This window comes from Vidua macroura, chromosome 18, assembly GCF_024509145.1.
Source record: "Vidua macroura isolate BioBank_ID:100142 chromosome 18, ASM2450914v1, whole genome shotgun sequence".
Lineage (NCBI taxonomy): Eukaryota > Metazoa > Chordata > Aves > Passeriformes > Viduidae > Vidua > Vidua macroura.
Window position 1 is genome coordinate 11,649,482 of NC_071588.1, and position 19,292 is coordinate 11,668,773.

At 37.1% G+C, this 19,292-nt stretch overlaps 1 protein-coding gene across 3 annotated transcripts in view; it reads left to right on the top strand.

Moving 5' to 3' along the window:
• The window catches only part of SPECC1L (sperm antigen with calponin homology and coiled-coil domains 1 like), an 85,014-nt gene that overhangs the window by 35,425 nt on the left and 30,297 nt on the right, over positions 1 to 19,292 (top strand). For all 3 annotated transcript variants that reach the window (XM_053993486.1, XM_053993485.1, XM_053993484.1), the window contains exons 10-15: positions 2,230 to 2,320; positions 4,172 to 4,255; positions 5,400 to 5,556; positions 8,932 to 9,034; positions 17,832 to 17,948; positions 18,473 to 18,532. In XM_053993486.1, coding sequence (XP_053849461.1) covers positions 2,230 to 2,320; positions 4,172 to 4,255; positions 5,400 to 5,556; positions 8,932 to 9,034; positions 17,832 to 17,948; positions 18,473 to 18,532 — 612 coding nt within the window. The remainder of the gene's footprint in view (positions 1 to 2,229; positions 2,321 to 4,171; positions 4,256 to 5,399; positions 5,557 to 8,931; positions 9,035 to 17,831; positions 17,949 to 18,472; positions 18,533 to 19,292) is intronic.

The following is a 19,292-nucleotide window of genomic DNA, read 5'->3' on the forward strand; positions in this document are numbered from 1 at the left end:
TGCTTTGAGCATATAAACTTCCAGGGTCCAAACAATTTAGTGTCAAAGACTTCCTATGTCTTAACTAGTCAGTATGTGAAAAACTGTTCTGCAATTGCCATGTGTAGATGCACTGGCATGAAGTGCAAAGTGATCAGGAAGAGGTACCTGGGTAGTGGTGATGGTCGTGTCTCCTTCCATAGCTGACAACAGACACAAGGATGATAAGTCAGAATATTTGAAGTGACTAGTTCATCCTGCCATAGTTCTGTTTCAAATTTAAAGCATCTCCCAGACACCTGTGCACTGCTACCTAGATGAAGGCAGGTGAAAACAGATAAACATCAGTTGGTCCATGTTCCTCTGGTTTGCAGTGCATCAGTCCCTGTGTTACTGATGGTAGCTGTGAGATGTGGAACTAAACAGTGCAAGGGAGCCCTGTCTGCAGTGCCAACAAGAGCAAAGAGACAACCAGTTTGTTTTATTGCAAAGAGACAAGACCAATATACAGCAACTTATCAGCTGAGTGATACAGCCACTTGCTGACAATATTCAGAAAGGATGTTTGGTTTTAAGGGGTAAAGGTCTATGGTTATCCAGCTCTGTACATACCTGTGTTTCTTGGCTGAAGCTCTGTACTTGCCTGTCTCTGTAGTGCCAGTCCCAAAGCTAACCAAAATGAAATCTTTTTATTTTAGCCTCATATTTTAGCTGTTTCCTGGGGTGGGGAGATGCATTGAAATGGCTCACTTTGGTACAGTTCATATCTTTTAGTTAGGAAATGCTTGGGGCTTTTTTAAGTAGGCGATGTAAGTGTGAAATAGTAGCTCTTAGAGGAAGCTCTTGTGGACATTTATGGGCATGGCTCACAGTCACTTTCACCTGCACATTTAAAGGTATAATCTTTGTTGTGTATGTGCAGGACATTGGGTGTATGAAGTGATGAAATTCTTCGTGCTGTACTTTGGCAGTTGTTCTCTCCATTTGATTTTTAGCACAAAAGCATGACTCCAGTTTGACTCTAAGCGATGAATAAGCAGCCCTGTAATCCTGCCTGTGCTATGAGATGCTGTAAAGTATATACTGTTAAATTGTTTTAATCACAGTTCTGGATTTGTCTGTCTTGCCTGCATAATTTGGCGTGAGAAACGTCTGACCTTTAGTATTTTATGAAGATAAGACTCATTTAACCCTGGGTCAGATGGAGACCTGAAAGAGATTTCAGGGTAAACACATTAGTGGACTGATTATGATTAAATATTGGAATCTAATAGAAAGGACAGTGTGAATAAAGAATGAACTATAATTTGCAATAGGCTCTTTGAAATGATTAATTGGAAATAATTGTGGGCGATCCTCCATGAGTCTTCAGCAACTGAATCTGTTTCAGTAACTAAGGGTAATTATTGCTTTGTACAATTCACTGTGTGAGACTAAAATGCTTATTTTAGTCCTTTTCAGTGCTTACTGAACTGTGTGTACAAGTCTGAACACAGCTGTGATCATGTGCTTGCTAAAAGCCATATATTGCTAAATATTTATATAAAGCTTGAAAACTAAATGCTCAATTCATAGCTCTTTAGAGGAGAAAAAAAAATTGAAGTGACCTGAGAAGGCAAAAAAAAAAAAAAATTGTGTTTTATTACATCTTTGACAAATAATAAAATGTGTCACCATTTGTTCCCAGAGCATCTCAGTTAAATATGTGGGAACAAAAGCTCTTGACATTCTGAATAAACCCCATTTTTTCAGTAGTGTTTTTCTTAGCAAAGAGTACTTTGGGTCACTGTACCCATTACACCATTCTCCCAACTTTCCAGGAAGAGGCACAAAGCTGTAAAGGCTCATGTTAATTACACAAATCATGCACTAAAACCTTGGCTTTATGTAGGGAGTTCTGTTGGTTTAAATAAACACATCAAGTTTAACCAGAACAAACAAAATATAAATGAAGGTGAGAATTAATACAAAAACTGCAAGAGCATTCACAGCCTTAATTTTTAATGTTGGTCTGAGGATCAGGCCTCAGCTTAAAGAAGTAAATGTTACAGGATCAAGGCATAGTCAAATTGGCAAAAGTAAAGGTTTTAAAAGTAAAGAAGGAAAAATTTTCAAAGGTTCCTTTATTTTTGTATTTATTTAGAATTAGTAATGTCATATCTGAATTTCTAAAGCTGATTCTGCAATTCCACATTTGGGTTTTTTTTTTCCTTCTAGTTATGTCTGACACAAGTATTTTTTCCATTTCAGAGGCATTCCATAAGTGGGCCAATCTCAGCTTCAAAACCCCTTGCTACACTGACAGACAAAAGACCAAGCTATGCAGAAATTCCTGTTCAAGGTACTGATTCAAGTTCATTTCAACTTTGGTTTTAGCACTGCTATTGATAGTTTTTTTAAAAATTTAGTGTCCAAAGCATTATCATGTTACATATTTTTATTATCAAAATAATAATAGAATCATAGACTGTCCCATGTTTAAGTTCTTTCTACTTGTGTTCCATCACATGTGGTGGTGTAACATAAAGATGCTTTTTTGGATTTTCAACAGAACCACAATTGCATGCTGATAACTTGGTACTATTCTGACAAGTTTTAGTGTGTGCATAAACTAAGATCACTTGTAAAATCAAGATAAGATAATTTCAGGGACATATCTTGCAGCTGTCCCAGGTATTAAAAAACCCAACTTCTGGGGATACAGGTTTTTTAACCCCCAAAAAAGAAACAAAGATGATGGTTGGCATTGTATTGCATGTGAATAATAAAATAAACTTATTAAGTATTGAACCTTCAGGAGCCAGATGAAAAATTGAATGGAATTGAGTGTTGATTTATCTATTTCCCAATATTCCCCTGTTCTGTGAACTTTGTTTTGTCTCTCAAAACACTGTTCACAATGTGCTCTTCCTGTGAGAATGAATGGCTATCATGTGTTGGGTGTAGTTCTCTGATTTATGCCTGCTTTAGGGGCTTTTTGTGTGTAGATGTTTCTCAAGATAATCCCCATATGACTCCAGGCTGAATATTTCCTCTCAGTTTGGTATTCCTGAGGTCTGATGTTTTCTAAAGAGTTGTTTTTTTTTTTTTTTCTCTGTAGTACTTCATAATAGTCTGTATGTGCCAGATTTCCTTCTTGCTTTTGTTGAATCCATATTGAGGCTATTTGTACAATGCAGCTGCAGTTTTAATTTTAGAAACGTTGATATTTTTAGGAATATTGAAATGCCTTTCCAAGAAGATAATACAGGATTCTTTAATTGTTACAGAGTTCAGGGGTAGACATAAGCTTAAACACAAAATGAATGGTATGTTTTACATGGCTTTTGTAGTTTTTTTTGAATCAGTGAATGCAGGAGCAGGACTGTGTTCCAGGAGTGAAGGTGCCAGACAGAATTCCTGTTTACAACCATACAGATATATTTTGTGTATGAAAATGTCACATTTGCAATTAATAAAAGGGGTTTCACTTTTCTTAATCCTTTTTTCTATGAGGTTTTATATTCAAATAACTGTCTTCTAAGTGTTTCTATGCAGGAGTATGTAAACCTTTTATTTGCAGCTTTTACTTGAAGGAATATTTCATAATAGGAAATAGCTTTGATTTGTTGCTATAGAAAATTAATTTTGTAGGGTTTTTTTCTCACTGGTGTTAGGCAGAACTAATCTTGTAAAACAATGTGTAAAGGCACCTTTTAGATCCTACTGCATGGAGGAAGAAAGGAAAAATGCGTAGTTTTATTTAATAATAAAATAAAAAAAAAAACCCTGAAGTCCAAAAAATGTCAATCCAACAAAGCAGAGAGGAGGAAAAAAGGAATCACCTGAGGGATAAAGCAATCTGCTTTGCCACTGAACATTATGAAGGACATATTGAATATTTTTGGCCATGAGCTGAATGGGGGTTCCTTGCTCGGTCTTTTGGTGTAGGGATGTTTTTTATGACCAGGGCAAGTGGATTAGCAAGAGGCTTTAGGGTAAAAGGATTAAGGTGCTCATGGTGTATTCCTGGTGCACTTCATTGGCAATGGGCAATTTTAGGGCTTTTCTATCTTCCAGATAAAATCAACTGCCCTCCCTAAAACAGCCAAACTCGGGCACTGGTGGGCAATATTGGTGACTCAGACCTGACTGTCTTACATTTGACTGGAACCTTCAGTAAGGATGACCTCCCTCCTTTCTCTTTGTCCAGAGCATTTGTTGAGAACATCCTCCACCAGCCGGCCGGCGTCTCTGCCCAGAGTCCCTGCTATGGAAAGTGCCAAATCCATTTCAGGTAACACCACGGCTTTTAGGTGGTCAGGAAAATTAGGAGCTGGCATAACCCACAAATATTCTTCAGTATTGCTGATGGTAGTTGCTGCACATTTGATATTAACTTTGGATTTTAAAAAAGCCAGACTTGCTAAAAGTGGATGCAGAGTGTTAGTTTACTATTAAGCTGTATATATTGATGTCTCAGTGTCAGCAGGGGCTTCTAAAACCAAATCTTTATTAATTATAGCACAAATGGTGTGATACTGTGAAAATTATGCTTTGTATAATCTAGGCAGAATTGATTTTAGATCAATATTTTTTTTGAGAAACCCTATATTTGAGTAAATGCTTAGAAGTTTTAGATAGTTTTTGTTTGTATAAGAACCCAGACTTCTTGTGTCTGGTATTTATAAATTAATGTACTTGCCCCCAGTTCATTAGAAAATAAGTCCCTGATTTATGTAGAGAGTTGAGTCTTTGATTTGCACAAACACGAACAATGATGATTATTTAAGTATAAAGGCAAACCTCATACTTTTAACTGGAAACTCTTTCATGTAGAGAACATGTAACAATTCCAAATTTGGTTTTACAGAGTACAATGCTTGTGCTTGCATTTGAAAGAAAAATAATTTCCTTTAATAAAATGAAGCAAGCTCTGTGGAATGTGGCTGACTGGTCTCAGGTCAACATTTGATATTCTTGTTGATGATATTTAATTAATGTCCAGAGCATCACATACATGGCAATTCTTCATTGAAATTAAATGGAAATAAAACAGCTGTCATCTCTAAACTGATTTGGTTTTCTTTTTCCTTAACTACTTGAAGCTTTGCAGTGTAACTATATGGACTAGAGGAAAATAAATGTTTTGATGTTAAAATTCCTTCTCATTCATTACATCCTTCAAATGGAAGTAGTCGTATTCCATTAAGATACATACATCAAACTTCCTTTGCTTCAAAATACAGGCTTGATCATAAATGTTTCTAGTGCAGTCTAAATCCTTCATATTTCCAAAGTGGAAGGCATCAAGAACAATGTTGACACCTACTATTAGATATAGGTTTCTATGCTTGGTTTCTGAACTAATGCTTGTCTGAAGAGCAAGTTTGAAAGTTTATGTTTGCAAATGATAAATGCCTGGGCAATTTTCCCCTTAGTGTCTCGAAGAAGTAGTGAAGAAATCAAGCGGGACATCAGTGCACCTGATGGAGCATCCCCAGCATCTCTCATGGCAATGGGTACCACCTCACCACAGCTGTCCCTCTCATCTTCTCCTACAGCATCAGTCACCCCTACCACCAGAAGCAGAATAAGGTAACAGTCCTTTATTGGGGTTAATTCCACAGCTGTCTGCCTGCATACCTCTAGTATATAATATTGGTACTGAGACTGCAGACCCCACACATTAATCATCTTAATCTTGTTTTCAGTTTATTTATTTCTTCAGTATTTGTTTTGAAAGTTAGACTAAAAGTTAAACTTTTTAAAGCTTTCGAGTTAATAGCAGACTTTATGCTCCACTAGAAAAGCAAGCTAAGTCATGTCAGTAAATAATAATAGCAGTTCAAAATACCACTAAGCCAAATTCTGGAAGTGAGCTTGCAGCACATGGAGCAGATCATGCAGACTGGCTTGGACCCAGGGAGACCATGATAAACCTTAACTTCTGTAATCCCAGTTGAAGACAAAAAGCAGCATGCCCACATCTTAATCCCAGACACTGGCAGGTCTTTTTAATAACCATGAGTGAATGGGCCTGGGTTTTTTTTGTCCCACAGATGAAGTTATAGTGCAAGTCTGAGCAGCAAATGGCCAGACAACCTCCTTTGATTAGTAAGACAAAAGATAAGTCTGTGGTAAATATAAAACTTTTCCTTTCTGTTGTGTTATCAGTCAGAGGACTTCAAAGTATTTAATCCTCACGTTATCCAAGTGAAGTATGTCCTGAGCTCTGCTTCATAGATTGGGAAATTTGCAGACAAAGGTTAAATAACTCTGTCAAGACCATTTCTCACAGAACTTCCTGACAAAGCTTTTCTGCAGCAGAACTATTAAACCCTTAATGTTCAGAGACACTTGCAATATGTATAAAATTCTAAGATATTCACAGTTGTGGATGCTTTTGAAAGTGATTTTCCTGAAATCAGCTGACACAGGCCTCAGTGCCGCCGTCCTTTTATTGTGCAGAAATTAAACTGAGTATAATTGTGGGTACTTTACTACCAGCAATTAATGTGTATGTTAGCACCTACATTTAAACTGAGTACATCCAGAAATAAGTTTAAAAAAAAACCCTAAAACACCTGCGTATGAACTCTGAACTGGTAACATTGAGTTGTATTGGTGTCAGTCTGCAGACTGGAGTGAATAGTGTGGCATTCCAGGGTGAAACTGTACAGTTATAATTATGAAATCATTACTGTGCTGCCCAACCGTTGCCTGCAGTGTTCAGTACTGCAGAAGACTTAATGGGCTGTGCAGCAGTGGGTGTGTGGTGATGAGTGTGGCATTTGGAGCCACTCTAGTTAGTTACATGATCAGATTTCTCTGTTTTCCCCTACCTTTTTCTGAAAGTTATTGGAAGATAAACAGTTATTGGTGTAGTTCACTAGAACAAATACTTGCAGTTTACTGTTCCCTGTTCTAGTTGAAACTTTGTTAGCTCTTTGATTTGAAATGCAGTTGACCCAATATGTGAACATGTAAGATTTGTATGTGAAACCATTTCTCATTGTCTCCATACAACTTAATGCCAATTTATTTTCTTCGGCAGTGTTTTCATAACTGTGAGAACCTGATATAAACCATGTGCTCTTGCTGGAATTTGAGAACAGGCTGTACAGCTCCCTCATGGCTAAACAGTATGTTTAGCGTAAAGAGAGAGGGATATTTTTATTTGAGTTCTATTGTTGCCCCAGATCTCTGTTCTTCAATTCTTACAGTGTTGCATAACCCTCATTATAGATTGAATATGCAATCCCATTGTTACTTGTTTCAATCACCAAAGGAGAAAATCACCAGTGTAAGTTGTTGATATTTGTACTGATTTAAGAACTGAAGTACAGAATTTCTTGAAGCATCATTCTGGCTGTGTGGTGCCTGTGAAGTTTAGGTACAGTGACCTATTCAGATAACTTATTTCATATTTTAAATACGCAATTATTGACTTCCTTGTCATCTTAAATCAAGATGAGCAATTAGGTTTGAAGGCTTAGCATCAAAGATAGCAGTTACTGTTTTCTGTTTACTGTCCAGCTGGGCATAAATTTTTATGGATATTTCAGCTGTTATCTCTAAGTAACTTTGGAGATCCTGCCCATCCATAGGTCAGTGAAGACTGGCCAAGCAAACTGCAATACATGTACTTAAGATTAGTGCCTCAAAACATTTCCTTGCCTGATGTGCCACATTCTCTTTTATGCATGGACCAAGTGATGCTGATACATGGAACAGTCTCTGGTGTTCTGTTTATAGCACGCACACAGAGAATGTGTGAAGATATTCACATTCCATGGATGCTTTCTTTTCCCTTAGCAGGAGCTGGAGAGTTGCTACTTGTAAATCTGCAGCAGAGAATCCACTGATGATATTGTTTACTTCCACATTCCACCCCTCTTTCCAGTCACCATATGAGCTGTAAAGAACAAAGACTTGAAGATTTGAGAGTGAATGTATACAATCCCTGTGTCTTTTGGGAAATATTCAGAGAGTAACTTAGGGTATCATTTCTGTGAATGCTTTGAAAACTTTCCTTACATCTGATAGGACTCTTTAAAAATGGCAAATAGGGAAGTCTTTGCAGTTCACTGATAGCTATCTTATTTTACTTTTCCACATGGAGATTATTAAAAACAAGAACAACTTCTGGCACACTTTGTGTGTGGTAACTAATATCCATAATGGTGTAGTACTTGCTCTTTTTGTCAAAGACTGTTTATTATAATATCTGTAGAAATACTGAATCATGTAACCAGGCCACTAAAGAAGTATTAGCCTCTATAATATATATTTTTTTAATCTAAGAATTCATTTCTGAAGCCTGGTAAAGAGATGCTTGTAATGTAAGGCTCATGAAAAAAATTGCCAACTTAGGTAGGTAGTTCTTTTCTTCCCCAATCTTTTCTTAAGGAAAAAATTACTTAAGATAGCTTGACAAACTGGAATTGAAATTAATTGACTGCTTTTATTGTGCTAATACATCAAATGGCAGATCAGCCTACATAGATCTTCCCCTTCTTTTTTGAGAACTCCAGGTCTCAGGCAAATGTTCTGTTAATAACACCCTGCTGCTCATATGCAAACTTGTTGTTTCAAGGTGACATTTGTAATCAGCCATGAGATGCAAAAGAGATAGCATCAGTTTATATTCTTTCTAAATCAGAAATAAAGTCACTTGAGTTAGCTTAATGGTTCAGGCTGGAACTTAATATGTTGTGAGTTTAATTTTTCAAACTCTTAAAAATATCATTGAGGTGGAAAGATCTAGTTAAAAAAGCTTAAAGGAAAGAGAAGGATGATTTGCTAATGAAAGAATTACTCCAAACTAACTCAAAAGTCTTTTGCAGGTATTCCTGTGTGCTCTGTTTTTCAGTTTGCTACTTTCAGTGTGCCAAGAATTTGTCCTTCTATTTAAGCCTTTATAAATACCTATTTCTGTTGTGTTATAAGCTGTTCTGGCTTTGTTCCTAGGGAAGAGAGGAAAGATCCCTTGTCTGCCCTGGCAAGAGAATACGGAGGCTCCAAGAGGAACGCCCTGCTGAAGTGGTGCCAGAAGAAAACAGAGGGCTACCAGGTACCTGCAGAGCTGGCTGCCTCTGTGTTCAGTGGCTGCCAGGCAGTGGAGCCTGCCCGTGGCACGAGCCAGGCTGCTCCACACCTGACTGCATGGACTGAGTGCCCTGGCATGTCCTGTACCCTCCCCTTGGAACGCGTGCTCCGAGTGCTGCTCCAGCACCAGCAGCTCCTCAGTCACTTTGCTCCACAGCTCTTTCTTACGGGGGCAGCTGCCCTCCCACTGAGGCACTTGAAATCAACCTTTCACAGGTTGCACTTTTGAAACTGGAGCTGGAACTTTATCAACTGAATGTTTAAATTAATGTTTCCCAAATGCAACTAGAGTACCATTTCTCAGATTTCAGAGATTTTTTTTTTATAGGTAATTATCATAGGGTTTTCTTTGGATCTTTGAATGCACTCCCATTTGGCCTCTTAGGGACAGTTTGTTTTGTGAAGGTGGCATTGTCTTGCATTTTGAACTTGGCTTTCCACTGTAGTTGCAGACTTTTTTTTTTTTTTTTTCATTTGGTCCAAGTGTTATCAGAAGCCAAAAGAACTAACAAGATAACTGTCCAGAGTTCTCCTGATTACATTATTTTTTCAAAAGAATAGTGGCTTCAGCAAACTAAACCAGGATGTTAATAGTCTGACCATGATGTATTTGTTTGGTTAACTTGTATTGAAAGTGTTTGGAGTTCCCAACACAATCCTCAGTTTAAGAACTTTACTCTTTCCATGACTTGAGCCTCACAATGCAGGAGGAAGTTGAGAGCCACATAACAGGATGGTCTCCCATCCATAGGAAAAGTCCTCCTCCAGCACAATGGACAGGCTGTGATATAAGCCCTCCCCCTCTTCCTGTGGCACGTCTGATACTCAACTGTGCTATTTCTGAGGAGAAGCAGCTTTGTGGAAAGAGCCTTTCTCCTTCCCCACGTTTTAAAAAAGGCAGGATGTTACATTTCTTTATAAATCCTTGAACTAAGTGCAAAAATATTTTCCCATATTGTCTTGAAATGAAAGATGAATTTGACAGCTTCGTTAATCTGGTTAGGAAAAGCGATAGAAATTATTCCAAACTTTTCACTCTAGTTGCTTGCACATTCAAGAATACACTTCTGATTCTACAGATTGCTGCTTATAATTCCTTGAGTTTTATAAACACTGGTAAAAGGATAGCTTTTGAGACTTACTGTACTTCCTTCAGAACCTACAGCATGGTCCTGAGAAAGCACAGAGCATCTGCAGAGCCACTGCAATGCCTTCATTGAAATTGTAAGATACTATCAGGAGGTTATATTAAGTAGTTCTGGGAGAAGAATAGCTTTTGCTTTAGGCACACTCATTTTTCATTCCTTTATTGTACAGAATTTTATTATTTTCAGCATCCCCTGAAATTCAGTTCTGCTTGAACACTGTTGGTGGCATTCAAATGTTCTAAACATACCCAGCACTGTATTCACTGTGAACAGTGCTTATTCAGATTTCTGGCATCTCAATGTTATCAATAACAGATAAGGATCTTTTTCTTTTTTTATTTTCAATGAATCTCTGCTTCATTTAGTTTTATTTTAAAACTATGTGAATTCAAAACTGACAAACAGGAAACAAGCATCAGGGTAATGAACATCTCCCTCCCTCATTCAGTCTTGGTGAAAATACTCAGCTCTTCTTCCTTCCCTGTCATCCAAGCATGGACAGGATACCCTCTTTACCTCCAGCTCTTCCTGGTGTCTCACACTCTGCCACAGCTCCCTTTTCTCCCCAGCATTTCCTATCATCAGAGCTTCTACTTTTCCTCTGTAGCACTGTTGTTTTGTTTGCTTTAGCACCTGGGTGAGAGCCAGCACAAGCTTTCTGAGCTGCAGGTACATGCTGGCTGCCCAGCCCTCTGTCTCTGAGCTGCTGCAGGAGCCCCACAGAACACAAGTCCTAAATATCCCAACCTTTTCCTCTAGGAAGAGCAGGAGGTCACCTTCTATCCAGTCACCAATTTCTATCCAATATTAGCTGTAAATATGGCAAGCTAAAGGAAAGATACTTGGAGATGGAGTCTGTAACAAGTTCTAAAATGACCTGGAGGGTTGTAACCAACATTTGGAAACAAGCAAAATAAAAGAAAGGATTAGAAACCCTTTTTTCCAGAATAATTATTTTCTTAATTTTGTCCTATTCATATAAAACTACCAATACTTAGGTAAAACCCTGTAAGTCAGTATTTTTCAAGATGTGTTTAAATCACAACTGATTCATCCACTGCCAACAGTAATCACTTTTTTTGTCTTGTTTTCTCCCTCTCACCTGGAGGTGATGTCTCACAGCTGTAGGTCTTTATGCATAAATGCATGTAAGGTATTTATAGAAAATTATTTCAGCTGTTGGTGTTTCAGGGAAGATGGGATCATGCACCTTGAGTTAAAGCTCCATTTCTAATAGAGACATGTTTGCTCCTGGCATTGTTTTGCCTTTCATCTCTGGTGTTATATTTTGCACTGGATAGTGGAAAGTAGCTAATGAATACTAAAAATTAGTAATCACACGAGTAACCAGATACAAATCTTAATTTCTAGAATTTTTTTGAAGGTGTACAGTGAAGGGTTGCCAGTGGTTTAGCCTGTTGAACACCAGGTGTGGTGGAGTTGTTTTATCCTTATCAACAGGGTAAAATACTGCTGATATTTATTTAACAAAATAAATTTCTCTTCCTTAAAGAGAAAAAGCCACACCAAAGTCTGTCCTGTTTCAAAGAGAGAATTTCTTTACTCACAAGATACTTGTGGAGCATACAGAACTACAGAATTGTCTGGTATAACTGGTATGGGTTTTTTGTCTGCTCAAGTAAAATGGAAGAGAAATACCTCCTGCTTTCCTATCCCTTCTAGAAAATTACTTTTGATTAAAAGTCTTAAGTACTTATTTCTGTTTTAGAAGCTTGAAACTTTGTGAATGCTAAATAATTCAAATATGATAGTGTGGTGAAGTTCTTCATTTCAGTCCATTATAGTGGAATAAACCCTGTTTAAAAACCCTGCAAATTACTTCATTGTACACTTTTCTTGATTTAGTCAAGCAAATTTGGAGGGGAATAAATGAATAGTCACCTTTAAATGTAGTTGTTAATGTTTAACTGTGTTCCAAATGTTTTTTCAAGACCTCAGTAAAAAAAATCAGATTGATACAGCCAATGAAAATAAGTTATTTGTGTAAAAACATGAATTACTTCATCTTTTACTATATTGTAGCTTTTAACATGCTGCCTGAATGTTGTTTGCAGGCAGGATTTCTCCTTGGAGCTCAGGTTTGGAGAATGGTGATCTGCAGAAGGTCAGTGCAGGACTAGCAGAGGCAGGTTCTGTGTTAACTTCCACCCAGAGCCTGTTCAGTCCTGACACAATTGCTCACACAAGGTACTGAGCTGCATTGTATTCTGGGCTGAGCAGATCTCTAAGCCATGAGAGAGGAGAGCTGCTCTCAAGATAAGCATTTAGATAAAAGAGGAACAAATCACCTTTAGTTTTCAGATCAACAGGCACAAAATACTTGAAATTTCATTGTGTGTTAGCTTTGCTCAGGATCTGACACTGCTGCAGAGTACAGAGCCAAGTGCTGCATTTTTCAGAGGAGAGAATCCTCCTGGCTCCTCTAAAATATGTGCAGTGTCATAAAACTGTCATAAATTCCAGATATCTTCAAAGCATAAAGTAATCCCATCCAGCTGTTATGGAGCATTTACCCTGGCTGGAACACAGCTACTTTCATTTTGAGTACACAGCTAATAAAAGTCCCAAAAAGGATGTGAGCATGCATGTTTCATGTTAAAAGAGGACCAACAAACAGGATACACACATCCTTACCCATTCTTATCTCCACCAGTATTTCAATTTATTTTCCATTTCTGTCAGCATTCTGAAAGATAATTTACTTCCAAAAGTCTGACACCAAAAAAGCAATTGTCACGAAATTGCAACAAGAATAGACTATTTTTTTAAGCTTTAAGCTTTACACACTTCCTAGGCACAGATACACTTAGTGTAGCTGTGTAGTACTTGTCCTCTATTTCATGCAGTGCTGCTTTCTGGACAGACTTTTGCTGCAAAGACTTAATTGTTACCTCCTGTACAGATCAAAGCTACATGTCTTATAAAAAACTAAATGCTATGCTCAATGCACCTTGAAATCAAGCAATGCTTTCATTTGTGCTTGGGCAATAAGTGTAGAATAACAAAACCAAAAGTAAAAAATGGTTCAGATTCCTTTTTTTTTTTAACTTATCGACACTGACCTAGGTAATATCCTATTAAAAGTATTATATTGATTTTAAAAATGCACAAGAAAAGGACATGACTGTGCTTATGTAAGCCTGTGTTCAAATACTGACTCCGGGGTGTGCATTCTGTGCTGTCTGGTTGATTCATCAGAGTAGTCAGGATGCCAAAACACTTCTCTCCTTGGTTTAAGCTGATGCTTTAGCCAAAAATCGTTGAGTTATGGAAAGACATGCTTCCTTTTTGTGTTTGGATTGGATTCTGATACAAGAGAAATGTCAACTTGTTAGACTTAATTATGAGAAAATTTAGAATAAATTATGAAGCTGTCTGTACCTCAAAGTGTTTCAGACATTAATGTCTGAAGCTATTACTGGATTTTGTGAGAATGACTGCTTCTTTTATGGTTCTTCTTTGTGCCCAAACTGAAAAATAACATGTGTTTGGTATGGAAAGAAACATTACCAGTCAGTGTTTAAGGGTTTTGATGGTCTATATTTGCCATTTACTGCCTTTCCAGAAGCTGGGATTGAAGAGGCAGTAGCTGGGACTGCTGCTAAGTCTATTCCAGAAATACTTTCATGTTCTCACGCACTTCCAGAGCAGATAGCCACAGCTTTATTCCATGATTTGAGAGTCAGTGAATCCTGATTCAATGGAGAGTGGATGGCAGTTCTGTTGCAGTTAACCTTTGTAATCTTCTGTAATGGATACTCCTTTCTTTTGTGGATGTACCTTTAAAAGCTTTTAAAAGCATTTTACGAGTAATTTTCTGCCATGGGAAGAAGCCTGCCAAGGTCTGCACACTTAAACTTCAAATCTTGTTCTAAAGCTTTAATATATTATAGCACAGAATCATATTAATTGTTTTGCTTTCTCAACCCACTTATTTCATTAACTAATACAACAGAGACATAGACACATGCTTTTATTTTCTTCATGTCCTGATTCTTTTGAGAGCCAAACCAAGTTTGGATATGGGAATTTCTGCTCCTTGTGCAGAACAAGGGATGGAGAAATAGCTGCTGTGCAGGATGCTCCTCTGCTGGAGTTCTGATGTCCACAGTTCAGAGAGATTGAAGCTGGGGATGTGTCTAAAAAAGTGATTAAAGTTACTTTGTTCTTAATTTGTAACTGCAAGTTAGAAACCATGTTTTCTGTAGTTGGGTTTCTTGATGTTTGTAGGGTTTTTTAGCCGTGGAAGTTTTCTGGGGGATAAAAAAAGTAAGGAGTTACTGGGTTATAATAGTAATTTTAAAAAAGTATTTTCACTGACTTTAGAAGACCCTCTATTAATTTAGAATTATTGCAAAAAGCAATAGGAGAAAATGTTAAAATTAGCAGTATGCTGGTTAAAACCACTTTAAAATGGTGAGTTTTAGAAAAGCCATAGGTTTGCAGAGATCTTAGACTGATGTTATGCAGAGCCCAGTGTGTTAAGCAGTGTAGAAAGTTTCATGGGGAATACTGGCTTTAGTCTTTTTTTTCTATGTGAGGCTGGAGTCATGCTTGAAATGCTGCTTGGTTGTGGATCTACCAAGTTGTTCTAATACCATCTATTATTCACTTTATTTTTTTATGTTCTGTCTCTTTTTTAACTCTGTTGTTTACTCCTGGTTGGAAAGTGTCTTCCACAGATATTTTATGGCAATGGTCTGTTGCTTAACTTTTGTAAAAATCACCTTTTTAAAAACCATCTACCCCAAATACAGAGGTGGCTTCACTCCCATCCTACCTATTAATCATTAATAGACAAGGGATGATAAATGCTTTTCTAGTTCATTTATCTCCAGGAGAGCTTTTTCCTCATTTGACAATTTATCTGAAAGTATGTCCTTCAGTTGCTTTAATACTTTGTGGTCTGAAATGTCTTGAAGAATAATTCTAGATTAGATTCCAGCAGAATTCTCTTAATAGAACCAATTACTTAATAAAAGCAGTAACAAAGAAGAAGTTATGGCAGAGATTTTAGGTTGATGTTCTGTTTACCATCAATTCTTTGAGAAATGAGAGCTTAATGCAAGATTGATTTCATTATACTGACCAAGCTTTTTCAAAAAAACCACAAGTAGTTAAAAGCATTTAGGAAATAAAATTTGCCGTATTTAAATGTGCCAGTTATGTGCTCAAAGCCCTACATGAAAAATTAAATTTTCAGTTTAAATGACAATCTGTCCCATTTCTAGATTTGTTTTTACTGTCTGACCAATATTATACTTCTTTTAGTCTGAGAGGTAATAATAATTCATAATGCTTAGAGCAATTGGAAACAGAAACCAGTCCCTTTTAATTGTTTCCTTCCGTTGTATTTAATTCAGCCTCTCTGGATACATTAAAATTCCTGGATGATAGGTTTGTTTTCTGCTTGTTGTCTTAATAATAAAAGCTGGACCCTACAAGATGATTTAGAAAAATGGGATATTATGAGTTTGGTTTTGTTTGAGAATCAACCAAACTTGTAGGTGTACTTTGAGTGGCCCTTTTCCCCCCCAGTGTCTATATTAAAAATTCAACATTCTGTGGATACTTACTTAATAATTAAAGTTCTTAGTTTGTATAATTGTAATGTTGAAGAGAAGAAGACTTTTGCTTGTTGTAATTTCACTGTGGCAATGCCAGGGTACATCTTTCTCCTCCCCTTCCCACATCACTTGGTCATCTCAGGGAAAGAGAGAGAACATTTCAGCCAGGAGGTGAAAACATGTTTGAGTTTTTCTCCCTCAGTGGATTGTATAGCAAAGCACACGTGATCATTCACACCTGATTTTTATAGCCAGCTTGCCACACAGGTCTGTGACAGAAAAACCCCCTGCCCCTACCTTTATCCATCTTACTAACACAGATGTGAGCCTGAGGCCTTACTGGGTACAGGGCAGGAGGAAAGACCTTTCCAAAAACGGACTTCTGTAAATGGACACATGTAGAAATTTATTGGCTTTAACAATCTGACATATTTTTCCTTTTTTTTCCCTTACAGCCTCATCCTATATGTTGCATGTTTCCTTAATTTAAGTAACATTGAGAAAGCTTTAACCAGGCATTAATTTAAATCCAATTTCCTGTCTCTCTTGAGGAAAAAAGAGAGAGCTTTTTTTTTTTCCTCTCCCTTCATGTTTTTCCCTTTTGCTTTTGAGTTTTCCCAGCCATGTGGCTGGAGGAAGCTGTGTGCAGAGCCGTTCCCACAGCCCGGGGGTCTCCAGCGCCGTTTTCCTGTGAGCCCCAGCACGTACACTGAGCCCAGAGCCCGGCCTGCACGGGGCCACTGCACAGCCACAGTGCTGGAGCTGAGCAGGAAACCAAGATTTCCCTCACATTCTTCTAGAAATTGCCCAGAGTTTTGTTTTTTCCCTCTGTCGGAGGAGATTGTGGTTGTTGTTCATTTGAAGTCCAAGTGGCCTGGACTGCCTGGCACAGAACACTGGCTCTGGGTGGAGTTCTCTGCCTTAGGAATACCAGTTTTAGTGTCTTGTCCAGGACAGCTGATGATGACTAAATTGCTGTCAGGTGAAAGATTGACTCAGGTGATTGTGATCCTGCACTTCTGTCACTGGAGGTTTTAGTTCCTGCTGTTAAAACTTTGAAAACGGAGTAAGCTTCTGTTGGAGCCCAGTTAAGTGAGGTAGATATTAAAGCATATTTATATTTCTCCATGAAAGTGTAAAAGATATATGATATATTGTTGTTACTGGTTGTTTCCTAATTAAAGTTTAAACTGACTGCTATCCACTTAGCCTCTCTAACATTGTTTGACTGCCAACAGCCAAATATACAGTCATTTAAAAGGTCACTGAGGCATCTTGTTCATAACTCTTTTGGACTGGGCTGACTCTACAATAATTTATACAGTCTCAGGAGATGCATTTACCAGTGCCACTGACTTTCCTACGGGAACTAAAAGATCAAGAGTGCAAGACAGCAGTTTTCAATTTCAGTTTCAATCCCAAAGATTCTTTGCTACTGTCAGCACTAAATCTGCTGGAACATCTTTATTTCCAAATGAAAGTTAAATCTTGTTTGTGATCTTGTTCACATCAGTTTCTATAGAGAAATGGTCTGTTTAAAAGAGAAAATACTTTTCCTCATCATTTAGAAATTTTGTCTGGATATGAGTGTAGTAGAAGCAGAAAATAGGATGAACATGAACAGAGATAGGAGCACATTGTCTGATAAGGGATTTGGATTACACATCTTTGACTCTTTTGCTTTTCTCTCTTGGGGTGTACAGTTGCACCAAATCCATTACCTTCTCTAGCACAACATTTTACAGCTTTTAACACACACTCAAGCACACATTTTGCCCTTTTTTGTGAGGGAGGAATTTAAATTATCAGAAATTAATATATAAAATAACTTACTTTCTTATCACTATGTTATTTTGTTTTCTTCTGTTAGTAATGCAGTTCTTACCACAGACCTTTAGTCTTGGTCTGTCCACTTTCTCTGCCAATTTCTTCAAAGGTATTAAAAAGAAGTATTGATGAATTGGTAGCATGTAATAATTGTTAGATTATGATTTTAATATTGCTTTTATTTTTTTTCCCCTTCAAGAATATTGACATCACAAACTTCAGCAGCAGCTGGAATGATGGCCTGGCTTTCTGTGCAGTTCTCCACACTTACCTCCCAGCCCATATTCCCTATCAAGAACTGAACAGCCAGGACAAGGTAAGACATTAAAAATCCCATTCCCAGGACTGCAGTGCTTTAGTTAACATGAGTTAATAATAAGCAGTGAACTAATTTGAGTTCTAAAAACCCCAGTGTTACTAGGATTTCCAAATCATCTCTTTGTATTCTGGTCTGCCACTGTTTAGCCCAGGATGTACAGTTAATGATAAGAGATCCTAAAAAAAAAAGATTATTTCATTAATGCATGAAGAGATTTTTTTTTATTTATGCTTTTCAGAGAATAAATAATCTCTTCTTTAATATTTTATAACTCAGTTATTCTTCACTGACAATGATATTCAGCATTATCTACTGAACAGGCAATTAATAAAAATTTCTATAAATTTTTGGATGATATTAAAACACATTCATTCCTATGGCTCTTTTAAATTATTGTAGTCAAATTATATACTCCATTTGAAGTTTAAGTAGTAGCATTATTATGAACATTCTTAAGACCATTTTGTTATGTTGGAAATAGTATTTCCTTGTTTTCTAACATGTTTTCATATCTCATGCAGAGAAGAAATTTCACTTTGGCTTTTCAGGCAGCTGAAAGTGTTGGCATCAAATCTACTCTGGTAAGATTTACATGTATATTGAATGAATTATGACCCATATATAAAAATCAAAATTACTCTATAGTCTCAAAAGATCTGGATGTTTATACTTAAAAATAGCAGCAGATGAGCTCAGCTAGAGGTTACTGCACTAAATAATGACTGAAATGCAGACTGGTTAAGCTTTAAAAGGAAGGTTCACCAACACTTATCTCCCAGTATGAAAAGAAATATTCATAATGGCAGTGGATTTTTTTTGAGAATAAGATTTCAAGAATCCATTAACTCTGTCCTGTCTCTGACCTACTTCTCAATTATTCAGGATTTTTTGAACTCTGGAGCTACAAATCAAGCATTGTAATTTGTTCCTTTTTCTCAGTGTGAGAGTTGAGATTTGCCTCTTAAGTTTAGACTTTAAATTTGTCATCATTGCAAATAGTTGTAAGATTTTTTCAGTGATGGTTTAAAAGTTGTCTTACACAAATTTTAGAATAAAAGAATTAGTTTTCAGTAGTAGAGTGTTTACTAGAACAGAAGGTGTGGAGTTGGGAGTATCCCAAACCCTTGAGAGTGATCACAAAAACTCACCTGAAATGGCCATTATCAGAAATGAGATTTAAGTGATACTTTTGCAACCTAAATTCTAACAAAGCTGCCATAGTTAGCAACTAACAGTACAACAGAGTTTTTAAAAATAACACTTTCCTTGATCCTTATCAGTGCTTTTACCCCCCAGCATTGTGTTTGCTGACAATGGCTGTGTAACTCCTGGGCTTTCGTA